At 54.5% G+C, this 12,723-nt stretch overlaps 4 protein-coding genes across 4 annotated transcripts; 2 read left to right on the top strand and 2 right to left on the bottom strand.

Annotated features, from left to right (window-relative positions):
- Window positions 1-48: 48 nt before the first annotated feature.
- P153DRAFT_10090 (uncharacterized protein) lies at window positions 49-1,579 on the bottom strand. The gene is made up of 2 exons (XM_033661855.1): window positions 169-1,579; window positions 49-112 (listed from the first exon to the last, which is right to left on the bottom strand). Exon 1 carries the CDS (start codon window positions 1,201-1,203, stop codon window positions 289-291), a length of 915 nt encoding a protein of 304 aa, XP_033529187.1. The 5' UTR covers window positions 1,204-1,579; the 3' UTR covers window positions 49-112; window positions 169-288.
- Window positions 1,580-2,744: 1,165 nt separating this feature from the next.
- On the top strand, window positions 2,745-5,920 carry P153DRAFT_380612 (uncharacterized protein; the record flags this gene model as incomplete). The annotated part of the gene is made up of 2 exons (XM_033669942.1): window positions 2,745-3,625; window positions 3,724-5,920. 2 exons carry the CDS (start codon window positions 2,745-2,747, stop codon window positions 5,918-5,920), a joined length of 3,078 nt encoding a protein of 1,025 aa, XP_033529186.1.
- A 3,423-nt stretch (window positions 5,921-9,343) lies between these two features.
- P153DRAFT_329515 (NAD(P)-binding protein) lies at window positions 9,344-10,591 on the bottom strand (the record flags this gene model as incomplete). Its single annotated transcript, XM_033665392.1, has 3 exons — window positions 9,344-9,962; window positions 10,053-10,491; window positions 10,562-10,591. The coding sequence occupies 3 exons, from the start codon at window positions 10,589-10,591 to the stop codon at window positions 9,457-9,459; spliced, it is 975 nt and encodes a 324-aa protein (XP_033529185.1). The 3' UTR covers window positions 9,344-9,456.
- Window positions 10,592-11,213: 622 nt separating this feature from the next.
- Window positions 11,214-12,699, top strand: P153DRAFT_392111 (glyoxylate reductase). Its single transcript, XM_033671124.1, has 3 exons — window positions 11,214-11,871; window positions 11,921-12,402; window positions 12,458-12,699. The coding sequence occupies exons 1-3, from the start codon at window positions 11,451-11,453 to the stop codon at window positions 12,560-12,562; spliced, it is 1,008 nt and encodes a 335-aa protein (XP_033529184.1). The 5' UTR covers window positions 11,214-11,450; the 3' UTR covers window positions 12,563-12,699.
- Window positions 12,700-12,723: the final 24 nt, after the last annotated feature.

The following is a 12,723-nucleotide window of genomic DNA, read 5'->3' as shown; positions in this document are numbered from 1 at the left end:
GAGGAAGCGACGTCTCTTGAAGCTGGAAAGGCACCAATGCATTAGCGTACACTGGGGTACCGCGTCGGTGTATTTTACACTGGGCCTGGTACATTTACCCCGCACTGTATTACTAGTACTACTGTTAATCGCAACAACATTGCTACGCTTACGATCAAGTCTACCTACCATGGAGCTCACGATTGAGCCCACCTACGAGCCCGCCTATAATCAAGCTCGGATCTGAGCTCACAATCAAGCTTGCAGGTAGGCTTTTATGGTTCTGCCCTCTCGACGAGTCCTGCTCTTTCAAATGCCATGTACAAGCCACTTCATCACCAGATCATGTTCCTCCTCGAGTTCCAACACAGTAACCCCCCTCGTCCGACCAGCCAGCACCTCTCTCGCAGTCCCAGCTAACTCAACCGAGTCCTCAGGGATATACGACAAATTCGCAGCCTGCAAGTCCCCCAAATCCACGTCTCCCTGCCAAGCCCGCGCGATGTTCATGTAAAATGCCATAAAGTCCGGCCTCTCATCGAACAGGATATCCCGGCGATCTTGACCCCGAAACGCCATGATATAGCATATCGCGTCGACGAAGAAGATGGAGATGAAGCGTGTGAAGTAGCTCTCACATGTCCAGCCAGGGATTGTGTACTTGATCGTCATGCTTGGGTGCAGTTTGCACAGACGCGTCAACTGCACGAGAGCCTCTGCCGATTCGGGCATCCTCTCCAAGTGCTGTCGGTCTGCTTGCCGTGAGATCTCAAATTTGATTACGATTGTCTTGATCCAGGCTGCTTTTGCACGCGACATGGAAGACAGCCAGGCGCTGAGTTTGTCCGCGGGACTCTCCTTGTATGACTGTGTGCAAACGACGATGTCGTTGAGTTTGAGCTCCAGGCCTGCTGTCTCTGCATACAGCTGTTTGTTCGTGTACTTGAGCTGGTTGAATTCGATGGCCTGATAGTCGGGTCGGTGTGGTGAAGTGGCGCGGACATGGAGGAATGCCTTGTTGCCGTTGCGGGGCTCGAGATAGTAAAGCGGCGTTGGAGTGGAGAGGGCGAACTCGTAGATCCTGTTGCGTAGCTCGGATGGGAGCTTGAGGAGTGGTGGTGTGTTTGACATGATGGTAGCTGGACGAGTATCATTTGTTGTAAATGCAGAGGTGATTGACCACTCCTGCAGCGCGTTGATTGGATAGCATATCCATTTCAACATTATTGTATCAGTTGGGCGTGCTGGTGGTTGCTGTGGCTGCTGTGTAGAAAAGATGTGTTGGAGAAGGATAGTAGAAGAAGGCTGATTACGTCACTGGTCAAGATGCAAGATAAGTTGACGTTCAACCCCAGCCACCCATAGGACAAGAGTAGATAAGTCTAGTGCTGGTGGGCGTGGCTACTACAGCGTTCAACGTCGAGCTGCCTACGTTCGGAGACTCAACTAGAGTACCTCCCATTCCTCTCGACTACTACGACACACAGCACTGGAAGACCAGCATTCGTACCTTTTGACCTGATCTCTCTATCTGTTGTTTCGACTGCGGAAAGAAAAGGACAGAGCACATGTTGTTTGAAGAACTCAGATAATGACAAGGAGAAAGACGACGAAGATCCAAGCGAGAATTGTGACAAAATAAAGTAAGCTTATCCTGGGAAACAAGGCTGGTGATAAGGCCAGGGAGGTAGCGGTATAGCTAGCTGCATGCCAGGTTACACATGCTCGTAAACTATGCCTGGGAACATCGTTCCCAAATTGGAAATGGCAACTTGAACAAGCACTCTTCTCTTTTCGTTCAGTTCGTGTGGCTATACACGTGTGCCGGAAAAGATGACCTCGTAGTTTGGGGCTGCGCAGTGAGATTCATGCACTAATGGGGTAAATTTAGGCATCTGGTGGTACGGCCCGGGAGGTGATTAGGTTCCCGCGCTGAGGTGAGCACATTTGCAACGAGCAGGCGGGCGAGATAGGCACATGTTGGAGACAAGAAAAGCACATGTGCAAGGCGCGAAACAGGACTCGTTCAACCCACGCTCAGGCCGGATTCGCACGCTGTGCTGGCGAGATAGGTCGCTGGGCGTGGGGCTCTGGTACGTGGAGGGCTGGGAGTGGCGCATAGAGTCAAGCGCCAGGCGTCAGGCCTCAGAGGCGCAGGCAGAGGTTAGAGGATTGCTTTTGCATGCGGACCATGCCGCGCAGCCAGCCCTATCAAAAGCGGCCGTGTGGTCAGCAGGCAGGGTGGCTGTCGCGGGTGAAGGGAGGCTGCTGTGGTGCTGGGTGCGGGATGGCGAGGTTTGCGGTGAGGGCAGTGCGTGCAGGTGACCAGGAGTGGGAGTGGTTATTTGCGGTGTGTGAAGGAAGGGTGCAGAAGCGTCTTGTAGTGAGCAGTCGGGCGATGCGCTGGCAACTGTCGGTTCCTGACGAGGCTTGGCTCAACCGATCTTGGGGGCTCAAGGTGAGGGTTGCAGGGCCCGACGACAGTGGTGCATCATCGCAAAGACACTGCACTTCCCCTCTCTCTGGCGCACCGGCCCCGACGCATTCCCCGCCGTTTGCTCTGCTGCCTGCTGCCTGCTGTCTGACGCCGACTGCTGCAAACTGGGGTGACGTCTGCCAGCAAATGACGGGCGCGCAGTGGGCTCCTCCTCGACTCTGACAGCGGCGTCGCTCGCCGGGGCCTCCAGCGAACCAGTGCCCACACGGTCGAGCATGACAGTGCCCTCCCAAGCCTTCCTGGCCCAAGACGACAACAGCGACTCACCATGACGGCCGCCATGCACGCCGACTTCCAATCCATCACGGGCGTGCTGGAGTCGGAAGAGCCCTCGACGACACCGACCTCGACATTGACGCCCACGTCGACCGCCACGTCGACGCCCACGCCCACGCTGCCCGCCGCGTCCAAGCCGGCGTCTGCGTCTGCGTCCGCGTCCGCCTCTGCCTCTGCACTCGACAGCGGGCCTGTGCACCCCCGACACCAGACGCTGGTGAACGTGTCCGGCTCGCCCTCGACAGCCACGTCCCCCCAGTCCTCGCGCGACGCCTCACCAGCACGCCACACACGCGCCGCCCCTCCCCCAGCAGCCCTCCGCTCGCGCACCGGCCTGCGCTCGCGCAAGAGCAGCACCGACGTCAGCCCCAGCAGGCCCTCCAGCCTCGCCGGCGCCAACTCCCGCCCGCCCTCGGCCACGGCCATCCACCGCGCCCTGTCGTCTGCGAGCATCCCCCACATGTCGCCCGCCTCGTCGACAGACACCGTCGTCAAGCTGCCCCGCTCCACCCGCCCGCCGCCGCTGGCCAGCACCGCCGACTCGACGCCCCGCTGGCCCATCTCGCCCCGCCTCAAGTCGCCAGAGCCGTCGTCCGAGTCCCGCGCCCGCTCGCGCGCCAGCTCCCTGCGCGCGCCCGCAAAGAAGCCCGAGCCGGCTGCGACGCCCGCCATTGTCGTCCAGGCCTCGTCGCCCGCCTCGCTGTCGCGCATCGCCATGCTCAAGGACGACGCCGTGGCCAGCGACGCCGAGGAGCCCGCCCTGAGCATCAAGGGGCCGACCAGGGGCGCCAGCGGCGTTGTCCCCAAGCTCGAGACGGTGCAGGAATCCAGCCTGCCCACAACCCCCGGCTTTGACGGCCTCGAAGCGGAAAGGTAAGGCTGCCCGCGACTAGCCCCACTCTTGTCAGACACTAGGGCACGGCACGAAAATCCGTTTGCGGCTGCACTCTGCTGACCTGTTCTCCTTGCAGTTTCATCGACACGCCCCCCGCGCTCAAAGCCTCCGACCAAGAGCGAAATGACGTCAGCCCGTCCAAAGTCACCGAAGACCTCAGCAGCAGAAACACGTCCGCCGCCGCTACGAGCACCACCACCTACAGCGCAACGGGGAGCGGCAGCGACAGCGGCTCCAGGACAGTCCGGCGGGGCAAGATGCAGGAACAGCGCACCCCGTCCACCTACCGCCCGCACGTCCTCTCCACCAAGCCCTCGCTCTCGTCGCTGTCGACACGCTCGCAGAGAGACCCGCCCTTGCGCAACGTGACGGTGGAGACGGAGACGGTCTCGTCCATCGCACAGGCCCCGATTGGCAACCAAGACCGCTCGGCCTCTGGGCGCGCTGACGGCAGCCTGAGACTCAAGCCGAGCAACGAGACAATACGGCCCAAAAAAGAAAGGAAACCCAATAAGCGGAAAGCGCCGTCGATCAACGCAGGTACTGGTACGTCTTCGCACATCTCCTACCACCACAACCTCCCGAACAGACCAGACATGGGGCCGCGCTCCCATACTGCGTCCTCTATTGGAAGCTCCGTCTCACATCGCTTATATGATGACCGGCGCTCCATGGCATCCATGTCTCCACCCCAAAGTCCAGAGATGCGCATGCTCCCCACAAGACCGATTTCTCTCCGCTATTTTTACTCAAGCACTAACGCGAGCTCTCGCAAAGCTTCGTCCAAAGCAGATGTCTTCGAACAAAAAGTCGCGAGCGCGGTCGACGAAGCAAATTCGTCCGACTCGGATGCGACGTTTATTTACGAATCGAATCCTCCAGAACAACAACCACATCGAAGCCGACAACACCACTCGCGCACACCGAGCATGACATCGATTGCGAGTCTAGCGGATCCACGGCAACTAGCGATCCGCGACGCCCACAAGAATCCTGGCAAAAAAAGCAGCATGAAGTTCGCCAATGCGTACATCAACGCTGATCCCGACGTCCTGGATCGTGGCGAGGGAACTATCCGCATCGGGTCTGGCCGTGTAGGTCAAGGCAGCCACCACCATCATATTGGACGACTTGGCCAAGGCCGGGGCGCGCTAAGCCATCTAGTCATGGACAGCGATTCGTCAATGGCTCAGTCCTCACGCGCACGAGGTCCGTCGTCAAGACATCCATCCCAGCCAAATAGCCCTCGTTTCCATACGTTCAACGTTGCAAACGGCCAAACCAACGGCACCAAGAAGCCCGGAGAATACTCCGCCTACGATCTCGACGCTGAACATGCAGCCGACGATGAGCGCATGCCGCTGCTCCCATCGGGCCGAAGCCCACGAGTTCGCACTCCCCGCCGAAGGAATAGCGTGACACTTCGCCAGCTTGAGCAAAGACATCGTCATCGTCATGATGGTGGTTGGTGTCGAAAATTCGCGGGATGCCTCGTCCTCTCGATCCTGCTCCTTGTCGTCGTATTTTGCTCGGTTGGGCTAGTTTTTGCGACCACAAAGCCCCTCACCAATGTCCAAGTTCGAGATATCCGAAATGTCGTCGTGAGCCAAGACGAAATTATGCTGGACTTGGTTGTCGACGCTGTCAATCCCAACATCATTGGCGTCATCGTCGCAGACATGGACGTGAGTATATTCGCCAAGAGCAAGCACGTCGGGTCTGATGCATGGTGGCGCCTCCACGGAAAAGGACCACAAGACAACATGGAAGACTGGCTACCCATTGAGGCTGATTCTGTGGATGATGGTGTCGATGAAGGAACAGATCCGATCGACGATCCTGAATCGGGCGAGCCTCGAACCATGTCTCTCGGACGTGTCTTCCACTTCGACTCACCCTTGAACTTTGACAGTTCATTCTGGCAGCGGAAAAAAGGCGAGGCCGTTGGTGAAATCCGACTCTCACATCCCGGAAACAAAGCCGAATCAGGGGGAACTGCGCGCTGGGAAGAAGTCCTGCAATATCCCTTTGAGCTGATTGTCCGGGGTAACTTCAAATACCAGCTTCCGCTAAGCACACGGGAGCAAAAGGTCACAATCACCGCATCCTACAGTTACGACCCAGACCTAGAGAAGAAGAAGCTCCTCAAGAACAAGGCCGAATCGACCAGGGAAAAGAACGAGACTAAATCACGCGCTCATATTGTACCGCCGATGCCAAAGCCGCTGGGACGCTACCACCGCAGAGCTCACACGCTTCTAGAATCTCAATAGACGATCCTCTCTTGATCTTTGTACCACAATATGCAACCCCCCGATCTCCCGATCGTATCCGTATCTCTCACACACACCAAAAAATGGAACCTAAACCAAAACAGATACCCTTACACACGATTTCACGACCCTATAGAATTGTTTTTTGCTTGTTTTTTCGGCTTCCGGCGAAACGCTCCATCAGCAGGCCCCGACCGTATGCATGATTTGTCCCGTCTTCAAATCCCGTGTCGACGAATTTTTCATTTCTTTTTACGTTTCTTACTTGCATGTTTTTTTTGCCCGCGTCTGCCTTTTTATGCAATGCGGAAACTGTATATAGCTGGAGCATATGGCGCGCGCGCGTGTATGTCTGTGTCTGTGTGTCTGTGTGGTTCCGTTGTTGTGTGCGTCTAGCGAGGGCGTTTTCGTTTTCGTTTTTGTACGACTATAGTGTCTGTTTTAATGTTTGGGGTTACTGGCGCTGCGTCCCCCTTTGCTTGCCTACTTACCATGTTTGATCGTGTTCTTGATTTGGGAAGGCGATGTGCTTGGGGATCTAGGGTCAGGTGAGAAGGGGCTGTGTTGGGGTGAGGGGATGGTGGTAGATGGGAGATAGAAGATAGGCTGAGAGGTATATATTGCTGGTAGGGTGTGTATGTATGGATGGATAGTTTGAGCTTTTCTGGAACTTTTGGTGTCTTGTGATTGGGTCTTGGATGACGTGACATGACATGACATGTTGAGGGTAGTAATGTGTTTGCCTGTGTGAAGGAGGTCGTTTGATGATGAGGCTCTCTTTATCGGAACACAACATCCTTCCTCACCCCCCATCTTATCCTACAGATTACCCATCCTCTTCTACCAGTACCTCCATCAACCCCCGACAGCCAAACATCCGCACTCTTGAAGCTCGCATGCTCGGTATAATCAAATCAAATCAAATCACTAATAGATAACACGCCGTCTGTCAATCGAGCGCTCCACTGCTAGAAAACTCTCCTACTTCACTGACTCACTCAACTGGGAGCTCCATTCTTTGGTATGTGTCGGTTACTATCAGTGTTGGTCTGACGGTATGCCGTGTTTGCTAGTCTGTAATTGGAGGGGAAAGTGCTCGGTCTGAGGGAGTTGGCTGGAGGTTGCGAGGTTGCGGGGTTCGTTGTGTGCGGAGGGATGGTCTTTCGTTGACGATGGGGTGGGCTTGGTGTAAGTAAGTCGGTATTTTGTGCTGTTAGTGATATTTATTGTGTGTTAAGGAGTTGGGGTGTGGCTTATATACTGCTTCAATCATGTTCGGCTTTTGTTGTGTTGTGGCTTTCTGCTTCTATGACATGGAGATTAATAAAAGTAGGCCGACACCTAAAGTTAAGTCAGGCAGGCATCATTCCACCAGATAAAAGTTTTACTCAACTCGATAGAGCCCGCCTGAAACTACGAATAACCAAGTCAGTTGACGATAGCAGAGGAATACTCAGCACTATGACTATCACCACGAGGGTATGTCTAAATTGACAGCGGCGTATCCGGCAGATACAGTCCTCCATTGGGAGGTATATCGCTTGGTGGGATTGAGCAGCCAGTCGTCAAGAGACGGTTGATCAACTCTCTGTTACCATTACTGTGTACTCTTACTGATGCTGACTGTGTGCAAAGGGGCTGGGTATTAGCTTCTACATTGAGTTGCTATACTAGGTTTTTACTGTGTTGCGTCTATCTGCTTGTACAACAGGCGTGAATACGCTATAACCCCAAAATAATCGTTTGCTGGAAGCTCAGGAAATGGTAAGTGGTGACTACTATCGTATAATGACTCGCTCAGTAAACCTGAGCTGGAAGATCTTGGAATATGAACGATGACTTCTTGGTATCTGTTGTATGGTATGGATGCACTTTCCGATTGCAGATAAGACGTGATGTGATGCACGTGTTTGTCCGATACAATTCTTGAAGCAAGAGCTAATGATGCTTGTTGAGCAGGAACCAACCAGACATACTTTGCAAAGCTATATGGCATCCTCCCACCACACTCGACGCCACTTCAGATATTGCTAGCTACGGACTCGAAAGCTACGTCTACCTCCATGGACCTCACACCATGCAGCCCACCCACCACGTTCCCCCAGTTCTCGAACCTCCCACAAGAACTCCGCGACCTGATATGGACGGCCGCCCTCCTCGCCGCAGAACCACACGCCATGACCATCACCCTCTGCAAAACCAGAAGCACACAGACACTCCATCCCTACAGAAGCTATATCCGCACGCCGCGCCTCCCCGCACTCTTCGCAACAACGCGCTGCTCGCGCGCCCTTGCCTGCCACAAAGCGCGGCTCTGGGCCAGTGTGTATCCTGTCGGCGGCACGTGGTACCCGTTCCCAGTCTGGCACCGCGTGCCATCATGGCTGTGGTTCCGGCACGCAGTGCAGACGATGGAAGTGCGCGTAGCAAAGGACATTACTATGACAGGCGATCTGGCGTGGGGACTGCCGAGCGTGGCGCAGATATTCGGGCCCGAGGGGTTGAAGAACAACTGGTTTCTGCTGGGGGTGCGGCGGCTGCATCTCTGTCACGAGGGCGTCTTGCACTGGGCGTTGTGGGAGGGGGTTGTGCGGCAGTTGACTGTATTACGGGGCCTCGAGTGGATCAGTCTGGGGAGGCGGTCGTATGATGGGCTTGTTGGGGGAGAGGAGCCCCAGTGGCAGCGGCCTCAGTGCTATCGCCCGAGTATTGCGCATCTGGCTGGTGTGTTTGCAGAGTTTGGGCTTGGGCCTTTGCTGGCGTGGGTGCAGCGATCGTTGAGGGTGCAGCGCACGTTTCTGTATCGAGATAAGACGTTTCCCGAGGGGATTTGCCTTGGAAATTTAGGCAGCCTGTATGATCTGCAGGGGTTGGCGGATAGGGCTGGAGAGGAAGTCGAATATACGCCGGCGGAGAGACATGAGGGCGATTCGAACAAGGAACACGATCAAACTCAAATTGGCACCCTTGGACGGGTACCAGGAACCGGATGCAGCAAGCCGCCCGGAAGCCTCACCATCTACTTGAAAAGGTGGCTCGTCGTAGTACCCATGCAAGCGGCTCTATGTGAGTGGCGGGACAAAGACAAGAGCATGCTGTATCGCGTGGATAGGTGCAGAAAGAGGAAACGCGATGGAGGGTGGGCTGCTACAGCGGGCTTGAGCATTGAGTTTAAGCCGAAGGGGTGGAGCAGGAAGAAGACCAAATTGGGTGTGGAGGACTGGGCACATGTGGAGTGGACAACGTTGGAGGATCCGTTGCTGGGCGGGTAGATAGAAAGAGGTGGAGATGAGAAGGGTTTGGAAGTTATAGGTTTATCGGACACGATTGGAAGGGATATAGGAACTGAGGGGTTCGTCTTGGAGAAGCTTCATATCCTTTTTCATCCTTGACAAGTTGCAGATTCCAAAATGGGGGTTGAGTGCCGATAGACTCTATATTTCTAGAGACTGAAGAGCAAGGGATACACTCATCCTGCGATATTAAATGTTTCCAAGCGTGCTGTTCACATTTCTAGCCCCCTTACTCCCACAACTTCAAACCTCGCAAGGCTCAACTCTGAACATGCCCTGCACAACAGGAAAATCTTCACCCCATGTCGCAATCGCAGCTCGAACACCATCCTCCACGCTCATCGTCTCCACACCAACCGTCTCGTTCTCCACCAAATCCCTGAAATCATTCCCGCTGTCCCCCTCGAAGAACTGGTTGCTCACAGCAAGCCCCTTCATAGCCTTCGCGGCCTCTCCCTTTTCGAGAGCCAGCCTAGAATTTTCGTTGATCTTCTTCACATCCACATTCTCCACGGTAAACTTGGTGCCGAGGACAGACTCGAGCGTACTTAGGATGATGTTTTGGCTGAGTTTTGGGAAGGGAAAGATGTATATCGGGCGATTGATGATAGGTTCGGGATGTCGCAGCATGTTTGCTACCGCAAGACCCATGGTGGATAGGGGCGTCCAACAAAGATTGTTGTTTCCCGTGCCGTAGATACGGGCTCGGCGGTTGGCAACGTCGAAGCCCGCTGGTCCCTTCATCAGCCCTGGTCTACCAGTCAGTGTGGTTCTTGACGTGCTACACATACCGCTGTGTAGAGAACTGGGTATCTGCAGTAAAAAACATAACCACTTACACATATCGAAGAACGGCCCCCCGGTCAAACTTGTCCACGCAATTTTGCCATCCTTTCCCAGCTCTTCCAGATACTCTCGAATGCGGATCTTCGCGCCGACAAACGCCTCGGGCATTCTTTTGAACTGCTCTCTCATGATGTGTCCGACAAACTCGTTTGCAAAGTAGAACTTCACTCCGGCTGCTATAGCAGCGTCGATGATGAGTTTCGAGGGCTCGTAGTGCGTAGCTCCCCCAGTGATGCAGTTTACAACTGCATCTTGGCCACTGAAAGCTTCCACAAGCGAGGATAGGGATGTATAATCCACTTGCTTGTGGATGATGGTGGAGTCTGGAGGTGGTGTATATGTCGAGGTCTGACGAGTGATAGCCGTGATATCAAAACGTTGGCCGTCTTTGAGGAGTTCGGTGATGGTGGAGTTTCCCACATTTCCTCCAGGCTATTGCAGGTTAAGTGAGTATTCGAAGGAGTACACGTCTTGATTGTCGATTTGGTATTGTATAACATACCCCGAGGATTGCGATTTTCTTCAGCTCCATTGCGTTTTCGTTGTGATATTGAGAATGTATATATGTGATCTGTGTCTTTTGACTACCTGCCAGAGGAAGAGAATACCTGATCTTTATAGCTCATCCACATTCAGGCGTTCCAATACGCCTCATCACCGCTTGTTGCCATTCAGTATTCGTCAAGGCACATAGGCAGACGCGTAGGCAAACGCATAGGCAGCTCGAGCATTCCACTGATGCTGGGGTTGCGTCGGGATGTCGGCCACGATATGACTCCGCAAAGCCCAGCCCTGCTGGCACACACTAACCGCGCTAGTTTAGGAAATGCGGGTTAGCGCTCTTACGCCTCGTCATCCTCGGCCTTTGACCTTGCGGAGTCGGCCTTTGATCTGGGTACCTGGGTCGTGGATCTTCGATATCGCAAATGTTACGAGTCCGGCCTCGTCTGGGTCGATAGCAAAGAGCGACATGTTATCGGATGTTCCGAGGGATATCCTTGCCTTATATCAGGCATTGGTCAAATCTCTGGAGCCAAGCATGATATCTGCAACGTTATCTTGAAGAGTTGTGGAGGTTTGGCGGGGTCGATATGTAAATCCCCAGGCGGGGTCCCGTCATCGGCATGCGTATTTCAGGTGCCCAACGGCCAGGAAATTGAATTTAGGCAAAGAGAAGCTTTACGTCCCCGGCTCTTTATCGAGGCAAATTACTACGTTTGAAGCGTGGATCGGCCATAGCTCGGTACGATTTGGGCCGGTTGACCATTGTGGATCTTGGGCGCGAGCAATAAAAGGGCATCAAACGCCGCTGCACTCGAGGGGAGCGTCCCAGAGCTTTCGAATAACTTTAGCTTTCTTCCTACCTTTTCAAAGGTACAACCAAACGCAACATGTCGCAACGAGCAGCACTCCTCATCGGTGATCTCAACCACGCGAGGAAGGAATGGCAAGAGTGTGCACAGGTTGCGTCGAAACTGCTTGAGTACCCAAAAGGCGGCCGGGAGGACTTCCTTTCGAAATGTCGAAGTGGCGAATTTGACGGCGTCTTCGTGCTCTACCGGAGTAACGACTCGAACCCCGTAACTGGAGATTTCAACGAGGAGTTGCTCGACGTCCTACCCAAGAGCCTGAAGTACATTTGCCACAACGGAGCTGGTTACAACAACATCGACATCGCAGCATGCACCAAGAGGGGCATTGCAGTGTCAAGCACCCCGATAGCGGTCAATGATGCGACTGCGGACATAGCGATTTGGCTGATGTTGGGCGCTCTGCGGAACATCAAGCACTCTTTCCAGGCAGTCAACCAAGGTGAGTGGCGATTTGATCCTCGCGGCAGCATTGACTGACACATTCCCAGGTAAATGGCGCGGGAAGTTCGAGCTCGGGCATGACCCCAAGAACAAGACGCTCGGTATCTTGGGCATGGGCGGCATCGGCTCTGCGGTCGCACACCGTGCGAAGGCCTTCGGCATGAAGATCCAATACCACAACCGCAATCGACTGCCCTCGAACGAAGAAGATGGCGCAAAATACGTGAGCTTCGAGGAGCTGCTGAAGACGTCCGATGTGCTCAGTCTGAACCTGGCCCTCAACCCCTCCACAAAGCACATCATTGGCAAGGCGCAGTTCGAAACAATGAAGGACGGCGTGATAATCGTGAACACGGCTCGAGGAGCATTGATTGACGAGGCGGCTTTGGTCGACGCATTGAAGAGCGGCAAGGTCTGGACAGTCGGGCTGGACGTGTTTGAGGAGGAGCCAAAGATCCACCCAGGACTGCTGGAGTGTGAGAATGCTGTGCTGCTGCCTCACCTTGGAACCGGGACATTCGAGACACAGGTGAGTCGTGTTGCTTCCATCGTTGGACGCATCGGACATGCGCTAACTGTACTAGCGCGATATGGAGCTGCTGGTCCTGGAAAACCTGAAATCGGCAATCAAAGACGAGAAGCTGTTGACGCAGGTGCCAGAACAGAAGAAGGAGAAGGCAAACATATGATTGAGAAGGATATGGACTTACCCGGAATATGGGGGGGCAATCGTGTGGAATCTGGTCGGCATTTGAAGACTCATGATAAACGAATGAGATAGGTATAAAACTTCAAACTACTGCTCTGGTGTTCTTTGAAAGTGTGGGGAAATCCTGGGGTCGGCATCTGA

Source organism: Dothidotthia symphoricarpi (assembly GCF_010015815.1).
Source record: "Dothidotthia symphoricarpi CBS 119687 unplaced genomic scaffold P153scaffold_1, whole genome shotgun sequence".
NCBI classification, from domain to species: domain Eukaryota; kingdom Fungi; phylum Ascomycota; class Dothideomycetes; order Pleosporales; family Dothidotthiaceae; genus Dothidotthia; species Dothidotthia symphoricarpi.
Note: the sequence above shows the minus strand (reverse complement) of the source record. Positions and strands in the feature narration are given on the sequence as shown.

Bases quoted from the DNA above. Each gene is read 5' to 3' on its own strand.
- P153DRAFT_392111 (XM_033671124.1), top strand. From the start codon at position 11,451: ATGTCGCAACGAGCAGCACTCCTCATCGGTGATCTCAACCACGCGAGG. The intron at 11,872-11,920 runs GTGAGTGGCGAT...ACACATTCCCAG, and splicing joins TTTCCAGGCAGTCAACCAAG to GTAAATGGCGCGGGAAGTTC. The intron at 12,403-12,457 runs GTGAGTCGTGTT...TAACTGTACTAG, and splicing joins CCGGGACATTCGAGACACAG to CGCGATATGGAGCTGCTGGT.
- P153DRAFT_10090 (XM_033661855.1), bottom strand. From the start codon at position 1,203: ATGTTGAAATGGATATGCTATCCAATCAACGCGCTGCAGGAGTGGTCA.